Source organism: Cetorhinus maximus, chromosome 8 (assembly GCF_964194155.1).
Source record: "Cetorhinus maximus chromosome 8, sCetMax3.hap1.1, whole genome shotgun sequence".
Lineage (NCBI taxonomy): Eukaryota > Metazoa > Chordata > Chondrichthyes > Lamniformes > Cetorhinidae > Cetorhinus > Cetorhinus maximus.
Genome location: NC_135886.1, coordinates 118,110,598 through 118,133,429, shown reverse-complemented (window position 1 = coordinate 118,133,429; position 22,832 = coordinate 118,110,598). Strand labels below are relative to the sequence as shown.

The 22,832-nt window shown below is 41.0% G+C and overlaps 1 protein-coding gene across 1 annotated transcript in view; it reads right to left on the bottom strand.

Moving 5' to 3' along the window:
- The window catches only part of kdrl (kinase insert domain receptor like), a 200,797-nt gene that overhangs the window by 152,983 nt on the left and 24,982 nt on the right, over positions 1-22,832 (bottom strand). The window contains exon 2 of the mRNA XM_078547471.1: positions 14,080-14,176. Coding sequence (XP_078403597.1) covers positions 14,080-14,176 — 97 coding nt within the window. The remainder of the gene's footprint in view (positions 1-14,079; positions 14,177-22,832) is intronic.

The window sequence follows — 22,832 nt, the reverse complement described above, 5'->3', positions numbered from 1 at the left end:
GGGGAACTTCCAGGTGGTGGTGTTCCCATCTATCTGCTGCTCTTGTCCTTCTAGGTGGTAGTGGTCGTGGGTTTGGAAGGTGCTGTCTAAGGAGCCTTGGTGAATTCCTGCAGTGCATCTTGTAGATGGTACACACTGCTGCTTCTGCGCGTCGGTGGCGGAGGGAGTGAATATTTGTGGATATGGTGCCAATCAAATGAGTTGCTTTGTCCTGGGCGGTGTCAAGCTTCTTGAGTGTAGTGGGACCTGTACTCATCCAGGCAAGTGGGGAGTATTCCATCGCACTCCTGACTGTGATCCACACTCATAGTGGGTTCGGCACTTGTCTTTGGAAATGCCAACATATAAACAATGATGTAGAGATCCTATGGTCTATCCAGCCTGTCTCACACAATTCTGATACCTTCTGTATCATAATGCCACCCCACCCAGCATGAAATCATGTGATCCCCTGCGGGAGGCAAAAGGAATCTATAAAAACCCAGATCAATTTGAGGGATTGAAATCTGAGAAATTCCTTTCCAAACCATTTAGCAGATCGAAACTAATCTAGTAGATCACTGGTCCTGAATCTCCCAAAATACCTATCTTTTGTAAGAGGTGATCTCCGCCCCAACAAGAAACAGGGCTAACTCTACCTTGAAGGAATTCAGTGAATCGGCATCCACCACACAAGTCAGCAGCCTCTTCCATGGGGAACATATTCTCCGTGAGAAAACCATTTCCTGACATCTGACCCAGGTCTGACCTTATACAACTTCAAATTGCAACCCCTTGTCCTCCCAAACCTTTTTAATTGGCACAAACTTTTAATTGGCACATAATCTATCTCCTTCACCGTCTGAAAAGCCCCAATCAAATTACCCCCAATTCTGAGTTTCACTATTGTGTACAGTCCCAATTTCTTCAGCCTACCTTGATAACTAAGATGCTTTATACTGAGAATTAGTCTAGTAGCCCTTCCCTGCACCCTTTACAAAGCCTCAATATATAAAGAGACCAAAACTGGACATGGTACTCCAAGTGAGACCCAAGCGTATTGAAAAATTTCTGGAATGCAGTAGTCAAACATGGTAGATATTCTGCTCCAGCAACTTCCCACAGATTTCAGTCTTCAGTTATTCTGTATGGTTGAGAAAAGAATGTGGCCAGGTCACTGGGCTCTGTTCCTAATGTTTCCCAGATAGAACCATGGCATCTTTAATGTCGACCTGAAGACCAAACAAGAGCTTGTTTAACATCTCACTTAAGTAATGGATCACTCCCTCAGTACCGCCTTTCACTGTGAATCCAATTTATGGAGCAATACCCAAACCTAGGGGTGGAGCTAAGTTCAAAGAATTGGGGGAATTTGAAGTTTGCTTGACTTGGCACAGCAGAGGCATGACGACATTCTCCAATTCCATGTTTTTGTTCATGTCAGACTCAAAATGGCAACGTGACTGTGAAATTAAAAGTTAATCAACAACTACAACTTATATTTATATGGTACCTTTAACACAATACAAGGCCCCAAGGTGTCTTGCAGGAACACGATGAAACAAAATTTGGCACTGAGGTGCATAAGGAGATATTATGTCAAATGACCAAAAGCTTGGCCAAAGAGGTAGGTTTACCATAGTTTCTTAAAGGAGGAAAGTGAGTTAGAGGCATGGAGATGTAGGGAGTGTATTCCAGAGCTTAGGGCCTAGGTAACTGAAAGCACAGTCAACAATGGTGGAGTGATTAAAATCTAAGATGCTCAAGAGGCCAGAATTTGGTGAGCGTAGGTATTTCAGAGGTTTGTAGGGCTGGGGAAAATTACAGAGCTAGGGTGGGAGCGAGGCCATGGAGGCATTGAAAATAAGGATGAGAACTTCAAAATCACGACGTTGCTTGGTGGGAGCAAATGAAGCTCAGCAAGCACAGGTGTAGTAACTGAAGATATAGCCTCTCCTTCTGTTTATCAGGGGTCACGTGATATTCTTGGAGGCTAGTGTATTGAAATAGTTCATTCTAGAGGTAACAAAGGCATGGTCGAGGCATTCAGCAGCACAGTAGGTGCGTTAAATATTTGCAGTTGGTTTTGGTCAATTCCTGACTTACAAAATTGGCCAACCTCAAACTGCTTGAGATGGCATACTGGGGAAGAAGTGTGATGGGGTGGTTGGATCACAATCAGTCCCCCCACCTCATTAGCTCTCACACTGATCAAATGTACAAGATCCCTCAGAGGGGAAAGTGTTAACTGGGTTAAACTGATACAAGGTGACTTTGTATACATTGGGTGGTCTATCCAAACTGATTGAGGATTGCACGACTATCAAAAGCTACCCAACTGTAAATATATATATATATATATATATACACATACATAAAACAATTAGTATAATTTATGACATAAGCATTAGGCAAAGAAAAAAGCAATGTATTCTCCCAATAATATAATGCTACAGAAATCCATTGAATCCATTTCCCTCTGTTCAAATTAAACCTACATTTTTTTTTCACTTACTGTGTGAACTGCATTAATAAAACTAAGGGCAGGAGTTTCGGGTTGTCGGGTGGGCGCGATGGGCGGGCCCGGGAGCAGCCGGGAAACAGCTTGCCATCCGCGATCGACCCCCGACTGCGATTTCACACTGGCTGGCCAATTAATGAACAGCCAGCGTGAAAGACGCGCTGAGAAGCTCAGTGCTGCTGGGATGGGGGCGGGAGGAGGCCGAGCATAAAAGTTTGCGGGGGAGCGCGCACTGAAAGCTCCCTGAAGGCCGGGAGCTGCCTCAGGGAGCTGAAGAATTTTAAAATCAAAAATAAAGCTTTTCAAAATTGGAAAAAAAAATGCCCCCACATATGACTCACTCACATGAACAGAAACATAACAAAAATTATGTCAAAACATTTTTATTTTCTTAAAAATTAATATCAGAAACCTCATCCTGCCCGTGGATGAGGTTTCCTCAAAAATGCAAAGGCCGTCTGGCCGATTTGCCAATCGTAAAGTTGGATGGGGAGCGAAAAATCACTTATAGTTAATTCTTCAGTGGCCTTAATAGGCCTCTTAATGGTTGGCGGGCATGGTTCCAACTCTTGTGCATGCCCACCAACCGAAATATCGCACGCTATTTTATGCCCGATTGGGTCAGGCGCGCGCCCGCCTGCGGGATGTAAAGTTGTGCCCCAGGATACACATTTATGGTATATAATACCATTGTGAAATTTCATGTAATACGCAAAGGATAAGTTTTCCAGAACTGAAAATGTTTGAGACAAGAACTAATGATTTTGACAACAGGGGACATTTTGGCAGAAGAAATGCTGGTGTGGTGATCAATGTAGTTTTATTTTTAAAATCAATGAAATTCCCATCAAGGTTTAAAAGGCTAAAAGAGATGAAACAAGTTAAAAAGAAATGAAAGATGATGCAAGATTATCATTTAAAAGCCTTCAGTGTAGAAGGGTGGATGGAAAATATTGATGTGAAGAAGGAGAAGGTGAAATGAGGAGAAAGAAAAAGGTGAAACATAATGATAGTGAGATTGCGAGTGATTGGTGGAGGTGGGGATTAAAAATAGCAGTATTATCAATGATCAGCAAAGTGCTATCACCATTCATTTTAAAAAAGCTTTATCTCATATTATTGTATTTTTCAATATTGTAGAGCAGTAGCATTTTGAAAGATCTGCAGTTGTTACACAGTGCCACTTCACTTGTTGTCACTATCTCCAGTTACATCGTAGAATGAAAAGACACTGTGGGTTAGATGGCCGTCATGAAAACAGCATTTTACAGACTCATTTAAGGTTGCTTACTTGAATGACATCAAAGAACATCGGTACGTTTTTGAAACTATTTTGTGACCAAAATGTTTTTTGTACCACTTTTGCCCTCTAGTACCTTGGTTGGACACACTTTGAGTACTGCGGGCAGTTCTGGTCTCCATATTTTTAAAAGGATATAGATGCATTGGAGAAGATACAAAAAAGATTTACCAGAATGATACCAGTACTGAGAGTTTACACTGATCAGGAAAGATTGAACAGACAGGGGCTGTTTTCTCTAGAAAAGAGTAACCTGGTAGAGGTCTTTAAGATTATGGAAATATTTGATAGAGAAGATGTTTCCACTTGCCGGGAAGACTCGAACCAGGCGCCATAAATATAAAATAGTCACTAATAAATCCAATAGGAAATTCAGGAGAGAACCTTCTTTACTCAGAGAGTTGTTGAGGTGGAACTTGCTATTGCAGGTAGTTGAGGCATATAGCATTGGTGCATTTAAGGGGAAGCTAGGTAAACTCAAGAGGGAGAAAGAAATAGAAAGATAGATTAATGAGTTTAGATGAAGAAGGATGGGCAAAGACTAGATGGATTATAAACACTGGCATGGACCTGTTGGGCTGAATGGCTTATTTTTTGTGCCGTAATTACAATGCAAAACTATGCACTCAATATTTTCTCATGCAGCCACTGCCTCTTTAAACAATTTGACAATTGTGTCAACACCCAAAGTAAAATAACCTATCTGCTTTGTGAAGTAAATGTTCTTTTCTTAGTAAGAATAGACAGATTTAAGCCAAAGTATCTTAATTCAAACACTCTCAATCCTGGCATGTAGTTCAAAGAAAGATTTAAACAAGATAGTTGCAGTGCAGAAACTTGCTACCATCTTTCTGTGGACCCACTTTACAATTTAAATGATGTGGGTTGTGTGGGATGGTGGCCAGTGCTATAACAAAGCTGCTGGCTTAACTCTCACCACTGAGTAATACTTGGGTCCACCCACCAGTCCTGTGATGAAGTACATCATATTACTATGAGAGAAAAATGTGATTGCGTGCAGCTACTGATCTTTGGATGATTTTCCAAAGTGGTACAGATCATCATTGGTGTCAGACGTTATCAAAGAGTTTGTCACACATTAGACAAATTCTCAGCTGGAAGTAGGATGTTTGGACCATGGTTATGAAAAATGGAAGAAGAGGTAAATAACTGAACAATACAAATTGCAGGAGGGAGCAGCTTACACAATGAAGTAGATAAGTAATGAATGAACAAGAATGAGACTGATGCTGTCTGCAGATCATTTTTGCAGCAGATTCCTTGACATACATTCATAAGGGCTGACATTTGGATCTTAGACTTGACTGGCTAACTTCTGCTCGTGTGTTCTTGCCAGTCCTCAGCAGGGACATTCAGTAGCAAGTGAACAAGACAAAGATTCAGTAGGAAGATAGAGTTCTGCTTCCAAAAGTGCCCTTCCCCTGTTCAGAGAGAGTGACACTTACTGTGCCTGTGGAAAGTTAAGAATATTCCAAAGCAGCAACAGATCATTTGGCCTATTAGGTCTGTGCCAATATTTTATTCCATTTGAGGCTGTCATCTTATTTGTTGCTCAGTCCCATTAATATTCCTCTTTTAGAAACAACAAACCTTTAAAAATAATTTATGGATTCTACTTCAACAGTTTGTGAGAAGAGGGATCCATGGGCTAACTGTTATCTTCTAGAAAGTCAACAATAAAAACAACTTATAATTTATATTTATACAGTGCCTTTAACATAATAAAATGTCCCAAAGCACTTCACGGAAGTATTATAAAACTAAATATGACACAGAGTCAGATAAGAATGACCTTGGTCAAAGAAGTAGGTTTCAAGGAGTGTCTTAAAGGATGAGTGCAAGGTAAAGAGCTGAAGAAGTGTAGGGAGGGTATTCCCAAGCTTAGGGCTCAGGCAGCTGAAGACATAGGACAGAATTTTACGGCAGCGGGATTTTACGTTCCCGCTGTCGTCAATGGGGTTTAGAATGTCCCGCCCGCATTTTATGGCCCCGTCCCCGCCAAAACGGGGCCGTAAAATTCTGCCCATGGGTGAGATTTTCAGGTCCTGCCCACCATGGGCCGAGTGCAGGCAGATTGTCCATATTATTTAGAATGGGCAATGAACACAAAAGTGTTTTGGGTTTCTTGCTGAAATCACTAGGCAATGTATGCTCAGTTGAAAATTGCTCCCATACCTTTACATACCAAACAAAATAACCTGTTTTCCCTTTTATGTCCTTATCGACTTGCACTACACCTTAATAAGCTCTGATTTGCACATGGATACCTTACTGTAGTCCATTTAAAATCATGCCTTTTAAGGTATTTTCCAGTACACACTTCCACAGAATGTGGTGGAGGCAGATACAATCAAGGCTTTCAAAAGTGAATTGGATAATTGGACATGAAGAGAGAAAAGAAATGAGGGCTATGGGGAAAAGGTAGGGAAGTAGAACTAAGTTGCTCATGCAGAGGGTGGACAGAGGCATGACAGGCCAAATAGCCTTTGCTGCAACTATTATATGATTCGACACTCCTTTCCAAATTTTTACTTTTAAGTTAGATTCACATTTTGATAGAGAAACGTACTGTCCATATGTTTTCTCAGCCTGTTAAGAGAAAGGGGAAAGGGTTGCATCAGGAAAGAAACAAATGAACAACAGGAGTTACAATGTCAGCAGCTTGGCTGGTCATGAATCGGTAGCCAATTTTTCACCCTGCTACTTTTGACTTTTCATTGACTTGGAACATTTTAACTTTGAAATAACCGTGAACAAACATGTCTCCAAAAGCAGTTTGAACTACGAACTTCAGCGGAAGAAGATTGGAAATGGTGAAAAGTCACCTGCCAATTCGCCAAGTGCCCATTTCGTTCTGTTGATGTAAACCAATTTCACCCCCTAAATATTTTAAATTTTTTCTTGCCCTTCCTTTCAATCTATTCTTTCCTATTTCTCTCTTAATCCAATTGTTCTTTCTCTCATGTCATTTCTCTCTCAGTACTATTCACCTATTATAATTCACTGCCCTGCTTTGTCATTTCCTTGTTTCTTTCTCAATCCTTAAATCTCATTTATTGTTCATGAAGTTCTCAGGTGCCCTGTTGCTCTTGTCATGCCATCATCAGCTAAGCCTTCTGACAACTTACAGGGCAAACCTTTTTTCAAGTTGCTGGGTAAGGGTAAAGGTCTAACTAGCAGAACGCTCTATGTAATGCCCCTCTCCAGCAAAATTTGGGTCATTATATATTTGTAACTATTTAATTAATTGGCCATTAAATATAAGCAGTGGGTTTGGGAAAGTTTTCAACAGGTTATAAAAGACAGATGCACAAATAAATCGAACAAAGAAACAATGAGGGAATGGAGATGTTGGGATTAACACAGACTGTTACACACAGTCTGCAGCTTTGTTTTTCAACTCACCAGACTATGGAAAGTCATTTCCCCTGATAGACTAAAAAGTGGAATTTTGCAAGCAATTGGAAATTGTACCCATTTTTACTAACAACAGCTCCACTACACACAGACTGTCCACCTAGGGAGAAATGTGCTGTGTGAAGTGAGTTATATGCCTTGGCAACTGGTGATATAGAAAATGAAATATGAGGGAAGTCATTAAAATAATCAATAAATCTATGTTCTACATTGCAGTGAATTCCCTGAGCGATGTTGGACATCCCATTCCATTCCATTTATGTTATCTACTTATAACAATCTGTCTGGTTTAAGGATATACTTATTTAAAATGTATGCAGAACTTTGACCATATTCAGATTGTAAAGGATGATTTTTTTAATGCAATTAGTGCTTTCCACTGATTATTCATTCTCAGGCTTTTACCTATATGTGGAGGAAAGAATAAGCAAAAGAAGTAAGAAAGACAGTTTGTAGAATAAGAATGATTTAAAAAATGGTCTTCAGAAAATACCAAATTATGAAAAAACTGAGTAAGTTTAAAGCAATTATGGTTACACGGGTGAGATTTTCCAATGGACTTTTGGCTGCTCTCCAAATTTTCCAGTCCAGGACCATTCCCACTGTGGGCGGGACTGGAAAATCCTGGCCAATATTTTAGTACAGGAAAAACACAATTCACTTGAGTTTTAGAAGACAGTTTACAGTATATACTCAAGAACATTTATGATCCAGTATAAAGAGTACTCTGCTTTTACTTAAAATGCCTTTATTTATCACATGACAATACCAGACAGTTTAATTTCCAATATAAACACTTAGGGCTGCAAGGGTGGTGGGTTTGGGGTCAGGCGTGCTAGCAATTTCGGGTCACCGGTCGGTGTGCCAGTCTGCTGGCATGTTCCTGTTTCCGGCCTACTTTCAATTAGGCTGCTTCTGGGTGGGTAACGAGTACCCGCCCTGCACTGTCAGGTAGCCATTAAGGCCAATTAAAGTGTCTATCGAGGGCAGTCTTCAGAAGTTGTTTCCAGATGGGCCTCTCGCTGAGGCCAAAGTCTGGAAGATGGATGGAGGCAGCCTCCCGGCGGCTAACTGGAGGAGGGGTCTAGTGATGCCTCCTTTAATTCCCTCTCCGCCCTCTCCCACCCTGGTACGCTATGGATCAAAGAGCCAAAGCTGCAGGCACAGTCTATTGTATGGAGGAGCTCTCCTCTGAAATAGGGACCAAATTCACTTTGAACTGTCTGACTTCCAGTTTTAACTGAGGCAAGAAGAGGATAGCTAATCTGATTGCAGTCCGAAAGTGGGTTAGTCATTGAAATATTATAATGAGGCTTTGTGCCTTAATTTTAACAGTTATTCCATTGAATCCATGAGGTAAGTGCCTTTACAGGGGGAGAGAAGTGTTTCCTCAAGGCCCAAAAATCTACCCAGTAAACTCCCACCACTGAGATCAATCCAACTCACACCATTGGAACCCTGGACAAACGTGGGCCTCCCACCGCGCCACAATTGAAATTCAATATGCTCTCCCCCGCACCACCATCATGATTGGAATCTTTTGGACCCCTATGGAATCATCCTCCCTGCAACTGGGGCCTAGTCCACCATTGGATACCTCTCCTCGATCCCATGATTGGTACCCCCAATATCACCATGGGAAACCCCACTTCTGCGATCCAGACCCCACTTCCTATAATCCATTTCTGGGGTCTAATTGGAGCTCGCTTCAGCTCTCGGCTGACATGATCTTTATGATATAACATCACACAATAACTCTTAAGGGTTAGCGGGGGCAGAATTCCATACCATGATACCTTTTAAGGGTTAATGGGGCAGAATTCCAGAGGTGGCTCAAGAACTTCCTTCGCCTGCCTGACTGATGGTGAGGGAGGCATAAGGAAGGTGCACTCCTGCCTCCAACCTTGTAAGAAAATGAGACAGAATTCAGGTTCAACCCGTGTCCACCCCATTCTCCAACGTTGATGCCAAAGAATTGCTCCAGTTGCATCTTCAGTATTTTGGGTACACTGGGAAATTCAACTAAGCATACTTTTTGATGGTGCTACCATTCCTGGTAGATAATTTATTATGAAGAGTATAAAATGCTGTGAGAATTTTTAAACGCATTCACTGAATTTGGATGTTCATAAGCCATTGGAGCTCATTATTGCATTCTCAGTTCCCCTATGGACTTTTGACTATAGACTTCAAAGCAGCTTGGCTAATTTTGTACTATTCCATTTGATCTATATTTTCTATTGATTGAAAAGCCCCATTCAAGTGTATAAATTAGCATCAATTGCAACCAGATACATTTCGAGAGTATATTTTTGATTCTACTCAGATGTGGAACTAACTTTAGAAACAAAATGGCATACTTAGAACCTGATAGAAATATGTTTGCTTTTATTTTAGAAACAGCGTAAAACATAGGTAAATAATGTGTAAAGTAGTCAATCTGTCGTTTTAACAGACATGTAAAATGACTATGCTAGAAATGTTCTGAGGTTCTGATTAAAAGTTCAGTGGTACACAGGTAAGTATTTGCTCTATTGGTTTGAAAAGATACAAGTTTAAATCAAGTCAGGTTACACATATGTGGGTGGTTAATCATCCTATTTTCAGGATATCTCATCTGTCCCATCCTGCTCCCTGTTATGTTAAGGTCTTCCCACCCTGTCCCAGCCCTGTTCACTGTTTATTTAACCCTATTCCTTCCCTGTTTTTTTTTAAAGCTAGGTTCAAATTGTAGCTTAGGTTGTTAAAAAGTTTAAATAAAAGTCATAGTCTCACAAATAATGAATTGACTTTCTTTTAATTTTTAAATGCTGCTTTTTCATTCTGAGAGACATCTTTGTGCAAAGTATTGCTTGACAGGATCTCCCTGAATACTGTACAGTCCATTTTGAAATTCAGTGAGCATTGTTGGCATGGAACATATAATTTGACTTGCAAGTGATGAAAGAATGCTCAATGCTGGACAATTCATCTATTACGTAGAACACTTGCACAGTAATGATTTACTCACAACACATTCAACTGCATCTGCTGAAAGACATTATTGCCTTGCAGAAGGAAAAGAGATGAGTAACCAAGCTGACTTTGGGAAAGCGTGAGGAATTTTGGCTTGCTCTTTTTGGGAAATATGAAACTTTGAAATGATTCAACTAAAGTTCACATGCTTATTGATAAATCAATTCAGACAATTTTTTCCCCTGTGATGATGGGCTCAAAAGACAGGAAACACAAGTAAAAATTAGGAAATTAATGTTCATTAAAGTAGAGAATCAGCAGACAATGCGTGGGAGAAGTTCACAATAGAATCTACATTTGTAGAATCGATGAAGGGAACATAATGGGACAAAATGCCTTTGTCAAATAGCTGGAATGTATTCCATTCAAAATGAGCATGGCAAAGAAACAGACTAGAAGAGCAAGTTGAAGTGAACGCAATAAATAGGTTCAAAATTCAATGGGCTTAGGAAAGTTAAGGTGGGGCTGTTTTGCCAAAAACATATTTGGCCTGGTGATGTTTTCTTGTTCCTGATTGTATTTGTGCCATCTTAGACAGCTTGGTAGCACTCTTTAAACCCAGAACCTTCAGATCCATAGGTAACTTATAAAATTTGGATTGATATTCCTGTGCAGCGGAGGTGCTTATTTGATTGCAGTCTTTCACCAAAAATGGTTAGAGGACAGCGACAGAAGCATAATATAGGAGAATGCTTTAAACGTTTCCTTGCTTTTACCTATGGCTAGGTCTTATTTATTCACTTTGCAATGCTCATTATTGTTATTTTTATGTTAATTTTTATACACTTTTGTATTAGTTCCATAAATATATGCAGGCATACCAATGGTTATTAGTTATTACATAAGGTATCCTTGTTGATTCTTCCTCTCGCAATGTTTTTATGACCAGGATTAGTTGCTCCTCTGTAGGTGGCACTGAACTTCATGTGAAGGATTTGATGGTTTTACATAGCTTGGAATAGTTTGAAGTAGTCTGGTATTGTAAAAACTGCAACGGTGGATAAAAGAACCACCAAAAAATAGGCATGTGGGAATGCGTTGCCAGTGGCTGTCAGGGGCCTGCCACTGGAGCACCACACTACAACTCCCCAAGGTTCTCTGCCTCTCTTTAAGTTATGTTCGTGCTTCCCCTGCAAGGAGAGAAAGCAAAGAGGTGTGTGTTGTGAGTGTTTGTAATGACTTATGTAGAGAGGAGGGAAGGACAACATTTGTGGAGGGACACTGTGAGGTTCTGGATCCTCTTGGTGTACTCTCTCCAGGTTGGAGGGACCACACTCCTGTTGCTCACTTCCTCAGTCACTTCCCTCCATGCCTGCATTGTCAGTGATACTTTCCTCTTCCTGCCTTGAGAGAGTTCACCTCAGTGTAGCTCTTCAGATCACACAGAAGAACCTCTACGTAAGAATGAGAGAACCGGGGAGTAGACTTTCCAGGTCTCCTCCCCCTTGTGGTTGCTACAGTCTCAAAAAAAACCACATTATGCTTCCCTCTCTCCCTGATTGGTCAGGGTACCTGAGGTAAGATGATAATTCTGGGAAAGAGCTTCGGCAAAGCTCCTTCATCATTCAGGTTTTGAACATGCAAATGGTCCCACCATTCTGACAGGGACTAAGTGCAGCAAATTCCACCTGTTAATTCTGTTTCTTTCTCCACCTGCTTAGTATTTCCAGAAGTTTCTGTTATTTCATATTTTTAGCAATTGTGGTATTTTGCTTTTGTATTGGTATTTAAAACTAGTTTGCTTTAATTAATTTTGTCATATTGACTGAACCCACAGTAATGTATAAGCATTTACTTTGGCAATGCATAGAGAAGAGGCAGTAAAGCTTCAGTGGTAGTTGAATAAACTCACACTCCTCCTCTTCCTTCAGGTACCATGCCCTAAGAGGGCATCGGTGACCATGAACTTCCATTGGATTGGTCCATGGCTCTGCTTGGCAAAGTACTGCAGTGGTTTGGCATTGCCTTCTGCAGTATGGCTGGCCAGCAAGTTCTGCTGTGTTTAACATCTGCCATCAGGAGTATTGGAAGGATGTATAGGTTGATAATCAACCTGTTTGGCCACATTATGAATGTATCTTCCATGGCCATCAAGTGCCGAAGTGGGACTTGACCCGGAGCTTCAGGGCCAGAGGTAGGGATGCTACCCACTGCGCCACAAGACATCCCACACACTCACACTACGTATAGCATATTCAATCAGGGTGCATGATTAGATGAATCATTATTGTAATGAAATCCGATGCTTACCTTGGTTTTGAATTGGCAGTCGAATTTGGATCTTAGGGCTTTCTGTGCATGTGCCATTCGGGAAATGGCTGCACATGCGCAGTTTGGGTTTCTTTTACATTCCTCGGGCCTCCTGCGCATGTGCTGGCCGGGAGATGGTTGCACATGCGCAGCTTGTTGATTTCACATTCTTCAGCTGGGAATCGGCCCTGTGCACATGCACAGAAGAAAAGGAAGTAAAGACATGAAACAGCGCGAAGCTGCAGGTCAGGTGACCTGAACCAGAGCGCCATTGCAGAGCTTGTGTCCCAAGGAGCAGGATGGGGAGGGGGGATGGGAGAAGGTCTCAAACCAGAAGAAGGTCCTAGGCAAGGAGAAAGATAGGGATCAGAGATAGATCCCATTGAGTCAAAATAAATGATAGGAGCAGAAAAAAAGCCTTCAAGTTAAAGAAAGAGCTGTGGGGAGCAGATTAGAAGTGAAGCAGGCTTGAAAGAAGTCCAGAAGATCTGAGAGGGCAGCCAAAGGTTGGTGACTCAGTGCTGCAGGCTGTAAGGAAAAACGTACCCTTTTGGAACAGTGGTTCTGCTTGGCACGGCTGAAGATCTGAAAGTATGCTTAGAAGGTGAAGCTTGAGTGTGCTAGGAGATCCAGGGGAACGGAACCTCGGAAGGTGAGATTGAAGCCCTGGGGGTGGATCCTTGATGAAGGCATCTGAGTGGCAGCGATGTTTGGAGAGACTTCCAAAGTGAGTTTTTCAAACATGGAGATTGGAAACCCTTGTGAGAGAGACAGAGGCTGGAATTTTCTAGCCCCTCATGCTCACGGGATCTTCCGGTCCCGCTGATGTGAACGGAGATTTCAATGGTTTGCGGGCTCTGCTACGGGAGGATCAGCCCCGAGGGTGGGAGGGGGGGAGGAGTGGGCTGGAAAACTTCAGCCAGAATTTCATTAAGACTAGTTGGCTCACCTAGTGTGACAAACATCTGGATGGGTTGTTGAGGAATCCATGGAATCTGCTTGGGTCATATCTGTCATTTACTTTGGAGAGTTCGCCTGTTAATTCATATGTACTGCATACTTAACCTGAATGTTAGAGTATAAGATAGATGTGGTAAATTGCTTCATCCTTCTGAATTTGTATGTCTGTAATGTTATAGATGGGATGAAGGAATAGTGAATATTTGAATCATTTTCTTGTGTTTATACTGAGATCTTTCCAACCTTTTTGCCTAATGTAATACTGTTCATTTTCCTTGATTAATAAATGTTTTACTCTTTGTGTTAAAAGTTCATCAACAGACTCCTGTGAATTTGTTCAGTAACTTTCCTCCACAGTTTAAAAAAAAAGTTAGGATCTATCAAGCCAGGTTCCCCTCTGGAATCTGGCTTGTCCAGTAGTGATATTATGATTAAACTATCAACCTGGTGACCTAACCTGTTTTGATGCATTACTCAATCTATTCGGTAGAATGACCAATGGAAACTCTGGAATGTGAATTTGAAGAATTGATACTCTGTAAAGAGGGAAAGTGGATAAGAGAGAAGAAATAAACCAAAAGTACCACCTTATGGTAAAAAAATAATGTAACCTCACCTGCAGGTGACTGTGATTGTTCCATTTACTTCAATGACCAACTGCTTGTCAGTTATATTCAGTTCTGGTGCAATCCGATTGACTTGAGAAGCTGAACCTGAATAAAGAAAAACCGTAGCATGCATTTAGTTACATACCATCCACCAAGTAAGGCCTACTCTAGTGGAGCACTGCTTAAAAAGATACTGTAGACACTGAGTGAGGTTCATGCATTTCATTGGCATGATCAGGCTACTGTTTTTGTTATTATTTAACATTGGTGATCCATATAAAAGAGCAAATTAAAAGGTGCATGACTGATTTCGAACAGAAAACTGGCATTAGCCCGGCATGACCAAAGTGCCATCAGGTGGATTAAACAATGGGAATTCTAAACAACAGTCTTAATGTTGAGAACGGAGGATCAACATTGTAAAAACCTTTTCATTATCTCCTCTCCCCACCATATCTCAGTGACATTGCTTGCCATTAAATATCCTTCAGTTAGAGGAGTGAGCTGGGCTCTGGGCTCCAGGCCAGCATCAACATCCTTCCGTGAAGTATCTCAGCTCACTTCAAACAGGGATCACTGATCAGTTGTCCTTTTTTTGCTTAATAGGAAGTCTTACCATATGATGGACCATCTATGATACGTGTCTGCAAACAGATGGAATTTATTAGACTGAATGGGGGAGAAATTGGACACACCACTGCCTGTTTTGCGTCTGAAAAATGGGCACCCTGCAGCTGAAATTAGAGGGTGCCCCAGCCATTCCTTTGACACCTCATGTCTAGCTGATGAGTAATAAGGCGGGCCTGTAAATGGACGAGCTGCCCACATGCCTGACACAGGCATAAGGCTGCTTAAATATGCAAATCAGGACCTCAAAAGCAAAATTCATGCATAAATAGGTGGAACATGCATATTCACCAGATTTGCACCAGACACTGAGAAGCTAGCAGTGCTTATAGGAATCACAGTTGGTTGCTTAAAAAATGGCCAGTAAATTTTAAGGAGTGCTCCACCTGGGCCCACAAAATAATTCTGGCCCATGGCAGGGCTGCTGAGGGTCCCTTCCCTGGGACCACTTCCTCACAGGTCTGAATTATATTTTATTCATCTGTGGCCCTGATCAGTCAAAGTCCTTTATCATTATCTATATAACTATTTTCAGTCGTTACAAAACCTAGGTGCACTAAATGCTATGTTCAAAAACAAGTTTGTTTTGTTACAAGCTGTAACAGCTGCAGGCATGGAAGGCATGTTTTGAAAAATGTTGCTCAAGGCATTTTATTTTTCTGCTTAGATCTCAAGATTCGTGACTTCAGTATCGCTTACACCCTGCTACTAGATTATCTGTTTAGCAAATATTACTGCCAACTTCCACCTTTGATACGTAAGTACATATTAATTTAATTAAGTGTACATGGGACATTAAACATTAATTTAGCACAAGCACTATCGCTCTCTTTTTACAGCCAATAGGTAGGAATTACTGTTGATAATATTGGCAAATGAACATTTAATACATTTGTGTGACATTCTTGTCTTTTACCCTCATTGTTGGCCTTAGTCCAATCATATTAAATGTGTTAACATGTCCATTGAAATAGTGGACAGAGGAATGTCATAAAAAAAGGGCTAAGTGTTCATGTGCCAATATCTCCAATACTAGCGTTCAGTCTTAGATATGACTTTATAGTGACCATCAATAAAAGTGTTTATTTTTAAACTATGGAATGAAAATAACCCAGAATATGGGATCTGAGATTATTTGAATAGACTCAGATCAAATTTGAGAGAAATGTTGGCCAAGGCACTTGGATAACTTCCTACTCTTTGAATATTGCCAATTGGCTATGTTATTCATTTGAACCACCAGAAGCAGCAGACAGGATGTTGGTTTAATATCCCATTTAATGGGTGACACTTCCCATAATGTGACACTCCTCAGTTCTGCAATGCTATGTCAATCACAGGTCATGTACTCAGATGGTGGAGTGGGACCTGGTCTCCAGTTTTCTGACTCGGTCAAGAGTGTTACCAGCCGAGCTGTTTATCATTATTGAATTTGTAAGCAGCTGAATCCAGGACAAAGAAACTGTGCTGTCAGAAATTTGACATTCTCCAATTTTGATCACTTTGTTCACAATTTCTTTTACCTTAAGGGTAGATTCTAGCTAGGGATAAGGAGGCATTATCAATACATTATTCTAATTCTTGTATAGGGCACACTTGCTGTTCACAAAGCTTTCATGCTATTGTCACCATTTTGCATCACACTTTTCAGTCAACATTTACCACAGAAAATTGCTATGTCAAATGACATAAAGTAGCTTGTGGTCCTGGCACTAGATGTTATTGCGAAATGAGTTTGCGAAGTCTCTCACCCAATTCCATTGCCATATTGTATATAAAAAAAAAATACTTACAATTGCCAAATGACCATGGGTAATTTGTAGTACAAGTTTAAAAAATTGTGCATTGTATTCTGATAAAATCAGCTCTTGGCTGCTTTTCTAATGTCTGCATCTTACTTTCAAAAGAGGGAGGAAAATCAAGTAGCTGGATGCAAATATATTGCCATAAACAGATGGCAAAAATCAATGAAAAATTCCCTTTGAAAGGTTTTTAAGCAGAACTATATGGAAACGTATAACCATATTGACCACCACAGTGATCATTTTACAAGATGGAAGGCTGTCACTTGTACGGAAACTACACATTAAGGCCAGAGCTTTCCGGCCCTTTTGTTGTCGGGGCATAATGCAGAGGGGGGGGGGGGGGGGGGGGGGGGGGGTGGGAGGGGGAGGGAGTTGTTGGTTGGGGACAATATGCCGAGAAGGCCAAAAATCAGTCTCATGCCATTGTGAAAAGAGTTTGCGATCATCCACTCCACCCATCAGTGGCGGGCCAGATTCCCCGCCACCACAACATTCAATACTTTAGTGTCTCATTATCAGCCCTGTGTGCTGGGATCATCCCCCCCCCACGCTGGATCATCAGGGCATGTCTGCGTGATTGCACGCCATTGTGTTTCACAACTGTACAGAAGCGATGTGCACCTGGCGAGCTACACATCGCTGGAGACTTTGAGGTTTGTTTGCCTACCTTGCTTCGGGCAGCACTCGCAGTCATCAGTGCCAGGTTTCACAGGCAGCACCACATCGCTTTTAGGAGGCCTCACGGGTAGGACTCTACCTACCAGACCAACCATAAGGCAGGGGTGGCTTTTCAATGGCTACAGGGCTAGGGCTTGTTTGGGGAAGGAAGAGAAGTGGCCTCAGGCAAGGGAAGAGGCTGCAGGGCCAGGGCTGTCCTGGAGAACAGGATATCCCAAGGTGGTGTGTCCGGGGGTGGGGGGGCATATTGATCTGTGCAAGTGGCCTCTGATGGTGTTGGCTGAGGAGGCAATCTCCAGAGGAAATGAGGCCAGATGGAGATGTGAGGGTGTGTGAGAGAGACTGAGTGGTGATGTCCTTTGAGCTGGCAGTGATTGAGATGCCAGTGAATTTGTGATGGTCTTGTGAGAGTGTGAGTTTAGAGTGATAAGATGGTTGCCTTACCCAGGCGGCATGGATGAGATCATTCATTTGTTTTCGGCACTGGATGGCTGACTTCTTGTGTGCAGCATTAGCATTGACCACCTCTGCCACCGCCTCCCAAGTCAGACTGGTGAGACTGATGCAGCCAGGGTGGGGGTAGAAGACTTTGTGGCGGGCCTCTACAGCACCCAGAAAACTGAATCAGGGGGCTGCACTCTTGGCTTTTCGGGCCATGCCTTCAATGGAGCAGAATTGGGTGGCAAGCATTGAGAAGTGTGTGCGCAGCTACAGTTTAAATATAGCACCCTGCGAGAGGAAGCAGCGGGCAAATCGGAGGCCATCTGCCAGCGAGATGGTGTGTTTCTTGTGGCTGCAAAATTAATGAGGCCAGAATGGGATGATACATCGCGAAAACCCGCCATTGCGGCCGGTGGGTAAAATGAGTATTTTCCCGCCCACTACCGCACTTTGTGCAAATCTGGGATGATTCCGAATTGTATACCGAGAGGCTTGTAGTTCGTATGACAGTTAATGAAGCACCTGCATTTTACAAGCATGAACTTCAGGTCATATAGCCAAAAATAAAGCACCCTGTCCCTTTAATTATTTTGTGGCACGCTCGAACAAAAATGACATATTATATAAGATTTCTGTTACTCCATCTCTTACTTTTGTAGTCTTCCTGTGTCCTTTCATTACTGTTTGAAGTGCTTGGAATGCACTTTACCCAACAACATTTTAAACGAATGTCAAGCTTTGATGAAACAATCACTATGTAGATAAAGTGCAACCTATAATCATGATCTTAGCTCTTAAAACACCTCTCAAATCAAATGGTGAGGGGAGAATCTAACCTTTCATAGCTGAAGCAGAAAATGTTTTTTTCCAGTGACTCTGAATGCAAAATTGGTACATTAAAAATCATGCAAAAACACAAACTACAAATTGTATTATTTGTGGCAGGGTCTGGGTTTGCATTGGTGATATTTTGTATGTCTTTAACCATCATAAATTTTTTCCAAAGGCAGCATCGATTTAAAATGATCATGAAGGTTGAAGAAAAGTGTAGAGAAGTGGCTTTACATAGAAGGTCACTGGAGCGTGGAATGCTTTGCAATAGACAGTGGTTGGAGCAGGACTATTGGATCCTTTCAAGGAAAATTAGATGAAAAATTGAAATCAGAGAACCATACAAAGCCAGGAGAATAAAGCAGGGTATAAAGGGATCAGTTTTGGATAAGTCTAGCAAAGAGATGGTCAAAATGGCCTTCTCTGTGCCATAAACCTTTTTCCTCTAAAGTGAATAATTTTCGACCCTTTTATGCAGGGACTAGTCCTACTTCAATGAAGTGCTTCTATTATTATCCCCTTTTAGAACTCTATAATAAAGGATTACGATTCCAAATGGGTGAATATCAGACTTAATAAATGGTGTTAAACTAATCGTGGGAAGGCTAGAAAGATTTCGGAGTGATAACTTAATCACGCATGTTCACTGAGTGTGGAGCAGCAATTTAATGCTGCACACGAACTTTTATCTCAAGAATCCCAAAGCCGAGTGATTGTGTAGAAGTTGTTCCTATGGCATTACTCATCATATCCTCATCCAGCTGAGACCACATGAGGCAAAATTAATCTTTTAATGAAAAATGGAAGATTGTTTTAATTCTTCATTAGTACTATTCGCTAATTAAATTGGCTGTCAGAAATTCCTCATTTAAAGGTGCTTTATTTATTTGGTTAGCTGATTAATTAAGAAAATCAAACATTTTCCTCTAGTTTTCTGCCATAGTAAGACTTATATCTATAAGCCCCATTAAATCATACCAAATACAAGCACAATATTTGGGAGTAACAAAATGAATATTTGGGTTGACCAAATTATTTCAACTTCCTTTAGTCTCTCTGACAGAACAACATCTGTTTTTAAGATTTTCAATGCAGAAGAGGAGAGCTATATTCTGGATGGAAAATTTTTGCGTTCTGTCTTATTTTCCTTACGCATTACAGATGGAAAGTAATAGTTCTGATGCTCTGTATTCTGGACTCTCATCATCTTAGATATTAAAAGATCTTCATATGATAACTAAATAATGTTTCCAATCTGAATATACAACTTCACTAAACCGTGCGCATTTATCTAATTGCTGTTTGTAGGATTTCCAGGAAGACAAGTTGGGTGGTCAGTACTTTAGTGGCGTTAGGGTTGAGAGAGCAGGAGGTGGATGTCACAGGCAAGATGAGTTCAAAGCCAGCATGAAAAGAGATAAGGGATGAATTGGAGAAAGGCATGGCCTCAATGATGTGGTTCGAGTGGTAGGGCTGGTGGTTGTGGTCTGAGGGGAGGTTTGGCTTGATGGGCAAGGGAAAGAGAGGAAAGCATCATTTAGATGCAGAGTAAAATTCCTAGAGCTCTGTCCCTACAACATGCCTTAGTCGTAACTTCAGAATGGTACTATCTATTAAGCCACTGTCACATTTTTCTTCTTTCCAATCCATCCATTCTGTGGAATGAGAAAGTTTGCAAATTTGGAAAGAAGAAAAATCTTGCCTTTTCATAGATTCTTTCAGGTCCTCAGGGTGCCTCACAATATGTAGTAGCTAATAGATTTTTTGAAATTTCACCCCTGCAGGGAAACACAGCATCCAATTTTCTCACAGTAAGAGCCCACAGGCAAGAAGATAAATCCAGTTAATCTGTTTTTGGTGATTTTTGGTGCAGAGACAAATGTTGGCCAGGACACCAGGAGAACTTCCCCACTCTTAATTAAATAAAGCCATGGGATCATTTACATCCTTCCAAACAGGCAGACAGGACTTCAGTTTAACATCCTGTTAGGGACTTGATTTTCCAGACAGGTTTCTCATAAGAAACAGTGAACATTATTTACAGGACCTCAGCAGCAGAACGTGCTTCCATCAAGATCCACAACAAGACACAAACTCCACCCCTAAGGTTTCCCGCGCTTAGGGTTGATTAGTTCACGCTGTCACGTGACACTACACAGTACAATAGGTCTTAAAGCTATAGTCACTACATTCCTTAAAGCTACAGTTACTGCACATCCAAAAGATTCTGCCTCTAATAATGCAGAATTCCTTTATTACTGCAATCGAGTGTCAGCCCAGATTTTGCGCTCAAGTGCCTAGAGTGGTCCTCCAACTCACAACTTCTGACAATGAAGCAAAAATATTACCACTGAGCCAAGTTAACTGTTGACAATTACTCAAAATTGATAACAGTTTTCTGACATGCTTACTGGGAATTGGGATGACACTGTCCAAACTTATTTTTACCCACACTCATTTCACGTTGAATCCTCTTAGTCAACAGAAAGGAGAATATTTCATTCCATCATTCTGGGCTGGGTTTTAAGTGTGGTTTCTGTCTAGCTCAATGCGTCACCCAGTGTACTATTTTGTTTTTAAAGTTATAGAACACATTAATGCAAGACATTATGGTTATCCTGCTTTTCATGTCTAAAAATAGAAGTTTTTTTTTGTGTGGCAAAAATCAGGTTGAATTGAGGTGATTACCAAATGATGTTAATGGAGATTTTAAAGGTTTGTGGTATATGTGTTCTTGATCTATTTAAAAGAGGAAAAGGAAGGAGCATCTCTTGTGACCTAATGTACTTTGGAAGTCAACATTAAGGTTCTGGGAAAATGCACCATAAATTTTCTTGGGGGCTCTTCCAATCCTCTGGCATAATTTAGGCAGAAATCCTGGATATACCACATAGATCTTCTGATCAATTTAAGACAGCTGATTGGGAAAATCCATGAGGAATTTCCAAATATTTCCATCAACGACAAGCTATTTCTTCCCTGTTGGCATTGTTTGATTTCCTGGAAATTTCCTATGACTAAATCAGGTTGTAACCAGTGGAACAGTCTATTTGAGAGATACCAATTGTAGGATCTTTCATTCTGACAGAATCTTAGGCCAGAATTTTCCAGCTCCTCAAGCCGGCAGCATCTTCCAGTCCTGCCAATGTGAATGGGGATTTCAGTGGCTTGCTGGCCCCGCTGCAGGGGAACCCGCCACAGGGGTGCTGGGAATTTCCAACCTTAGGATAGTTAAGGACCTTGGCCCATTGATTGCTAATACTAAAAACCCCACTTTATCATCATTTCTGATACCAAAGTACACCAAGAGTGCAAGTTGGAGGGACCTCCAGCTGTGGCAACATCTATTATTCAATTTTTGGCAACTCAATTCCTTCCATGCGGAGCCTTTAGTGAAAACAATATGCTTTCTATTTAAATTACTTGTCTAATTTATACATTATGAAAGGGAAATGGTCAAGCAAACTAGCACACAATACTCATAACCTTGAAGAGGTTGGACTCATTATATAAAGCATTTCCTCTTTACAGGGTCAGCATGGCAGACAACAAGGTGCAAGACCCTCCGGAAAACGGAAAGCTGGGAATCATCCAGTTTTACATTACAATGAATGTGAAGCATCTCTTTTGATTTAGAAGCTTTTTTTAGTGAACTTACATACTTTACTGGCTATGGTAACTTCAGGCTATGGCTTGCTGGTAGTTATGCTGAAAGGTACTAGAGGAAGTAAATAATGAGGGTCTTGCATTTACTTATGCTGGGTTGACAGGCCAGTGCCCTTGTTTCTCAAACAGGTGCTTAATTTGAACAGAAATGGTGGGTCATGGTTTTCTGGGTGTGGATAAGGCATAAGTGAGTGCTGATATTGGCAGTGGGGAGCTGGGCATTCCCATGGTGAAAGTTATGCATTTAGAGGACAAATAATAACTTGAATAATGCACAACTTAATGGAGGATGTTTGGCTGTGATTGAAATGTTGTAAAGTATTATGCAATTCCAAATGCGTGTAAGTTGTTCCAAATCCTTGGAAAACCTTTGCTTTCCTACATGAATATCTGGTTATTCAGCTCATGCCGCTATGCGTAATCGAGCTTTTCTGATAAGAGTAATAGCAGAGGATTTAGTTTTCTACAAAATTACTGTATTCATGAAACTGTCATGTATTTCTGCCCTGTAATTAAAATGTGTTCTTTCTGGCAGGTTTTTTTGTTAAATGGTTAATGATTGTCAGCTTGATTTAGTTAGGAATAGCTAATAATTATTACAGCTCAACTTAAGTCACGATTGCGCTTTATTAATGTACTCAGAATATCTGAGCCTCAGGGTAAAGCAGAGATGTAGGTAACAGGTACGAGTTGTTAATTATTTCTTTTTTAAA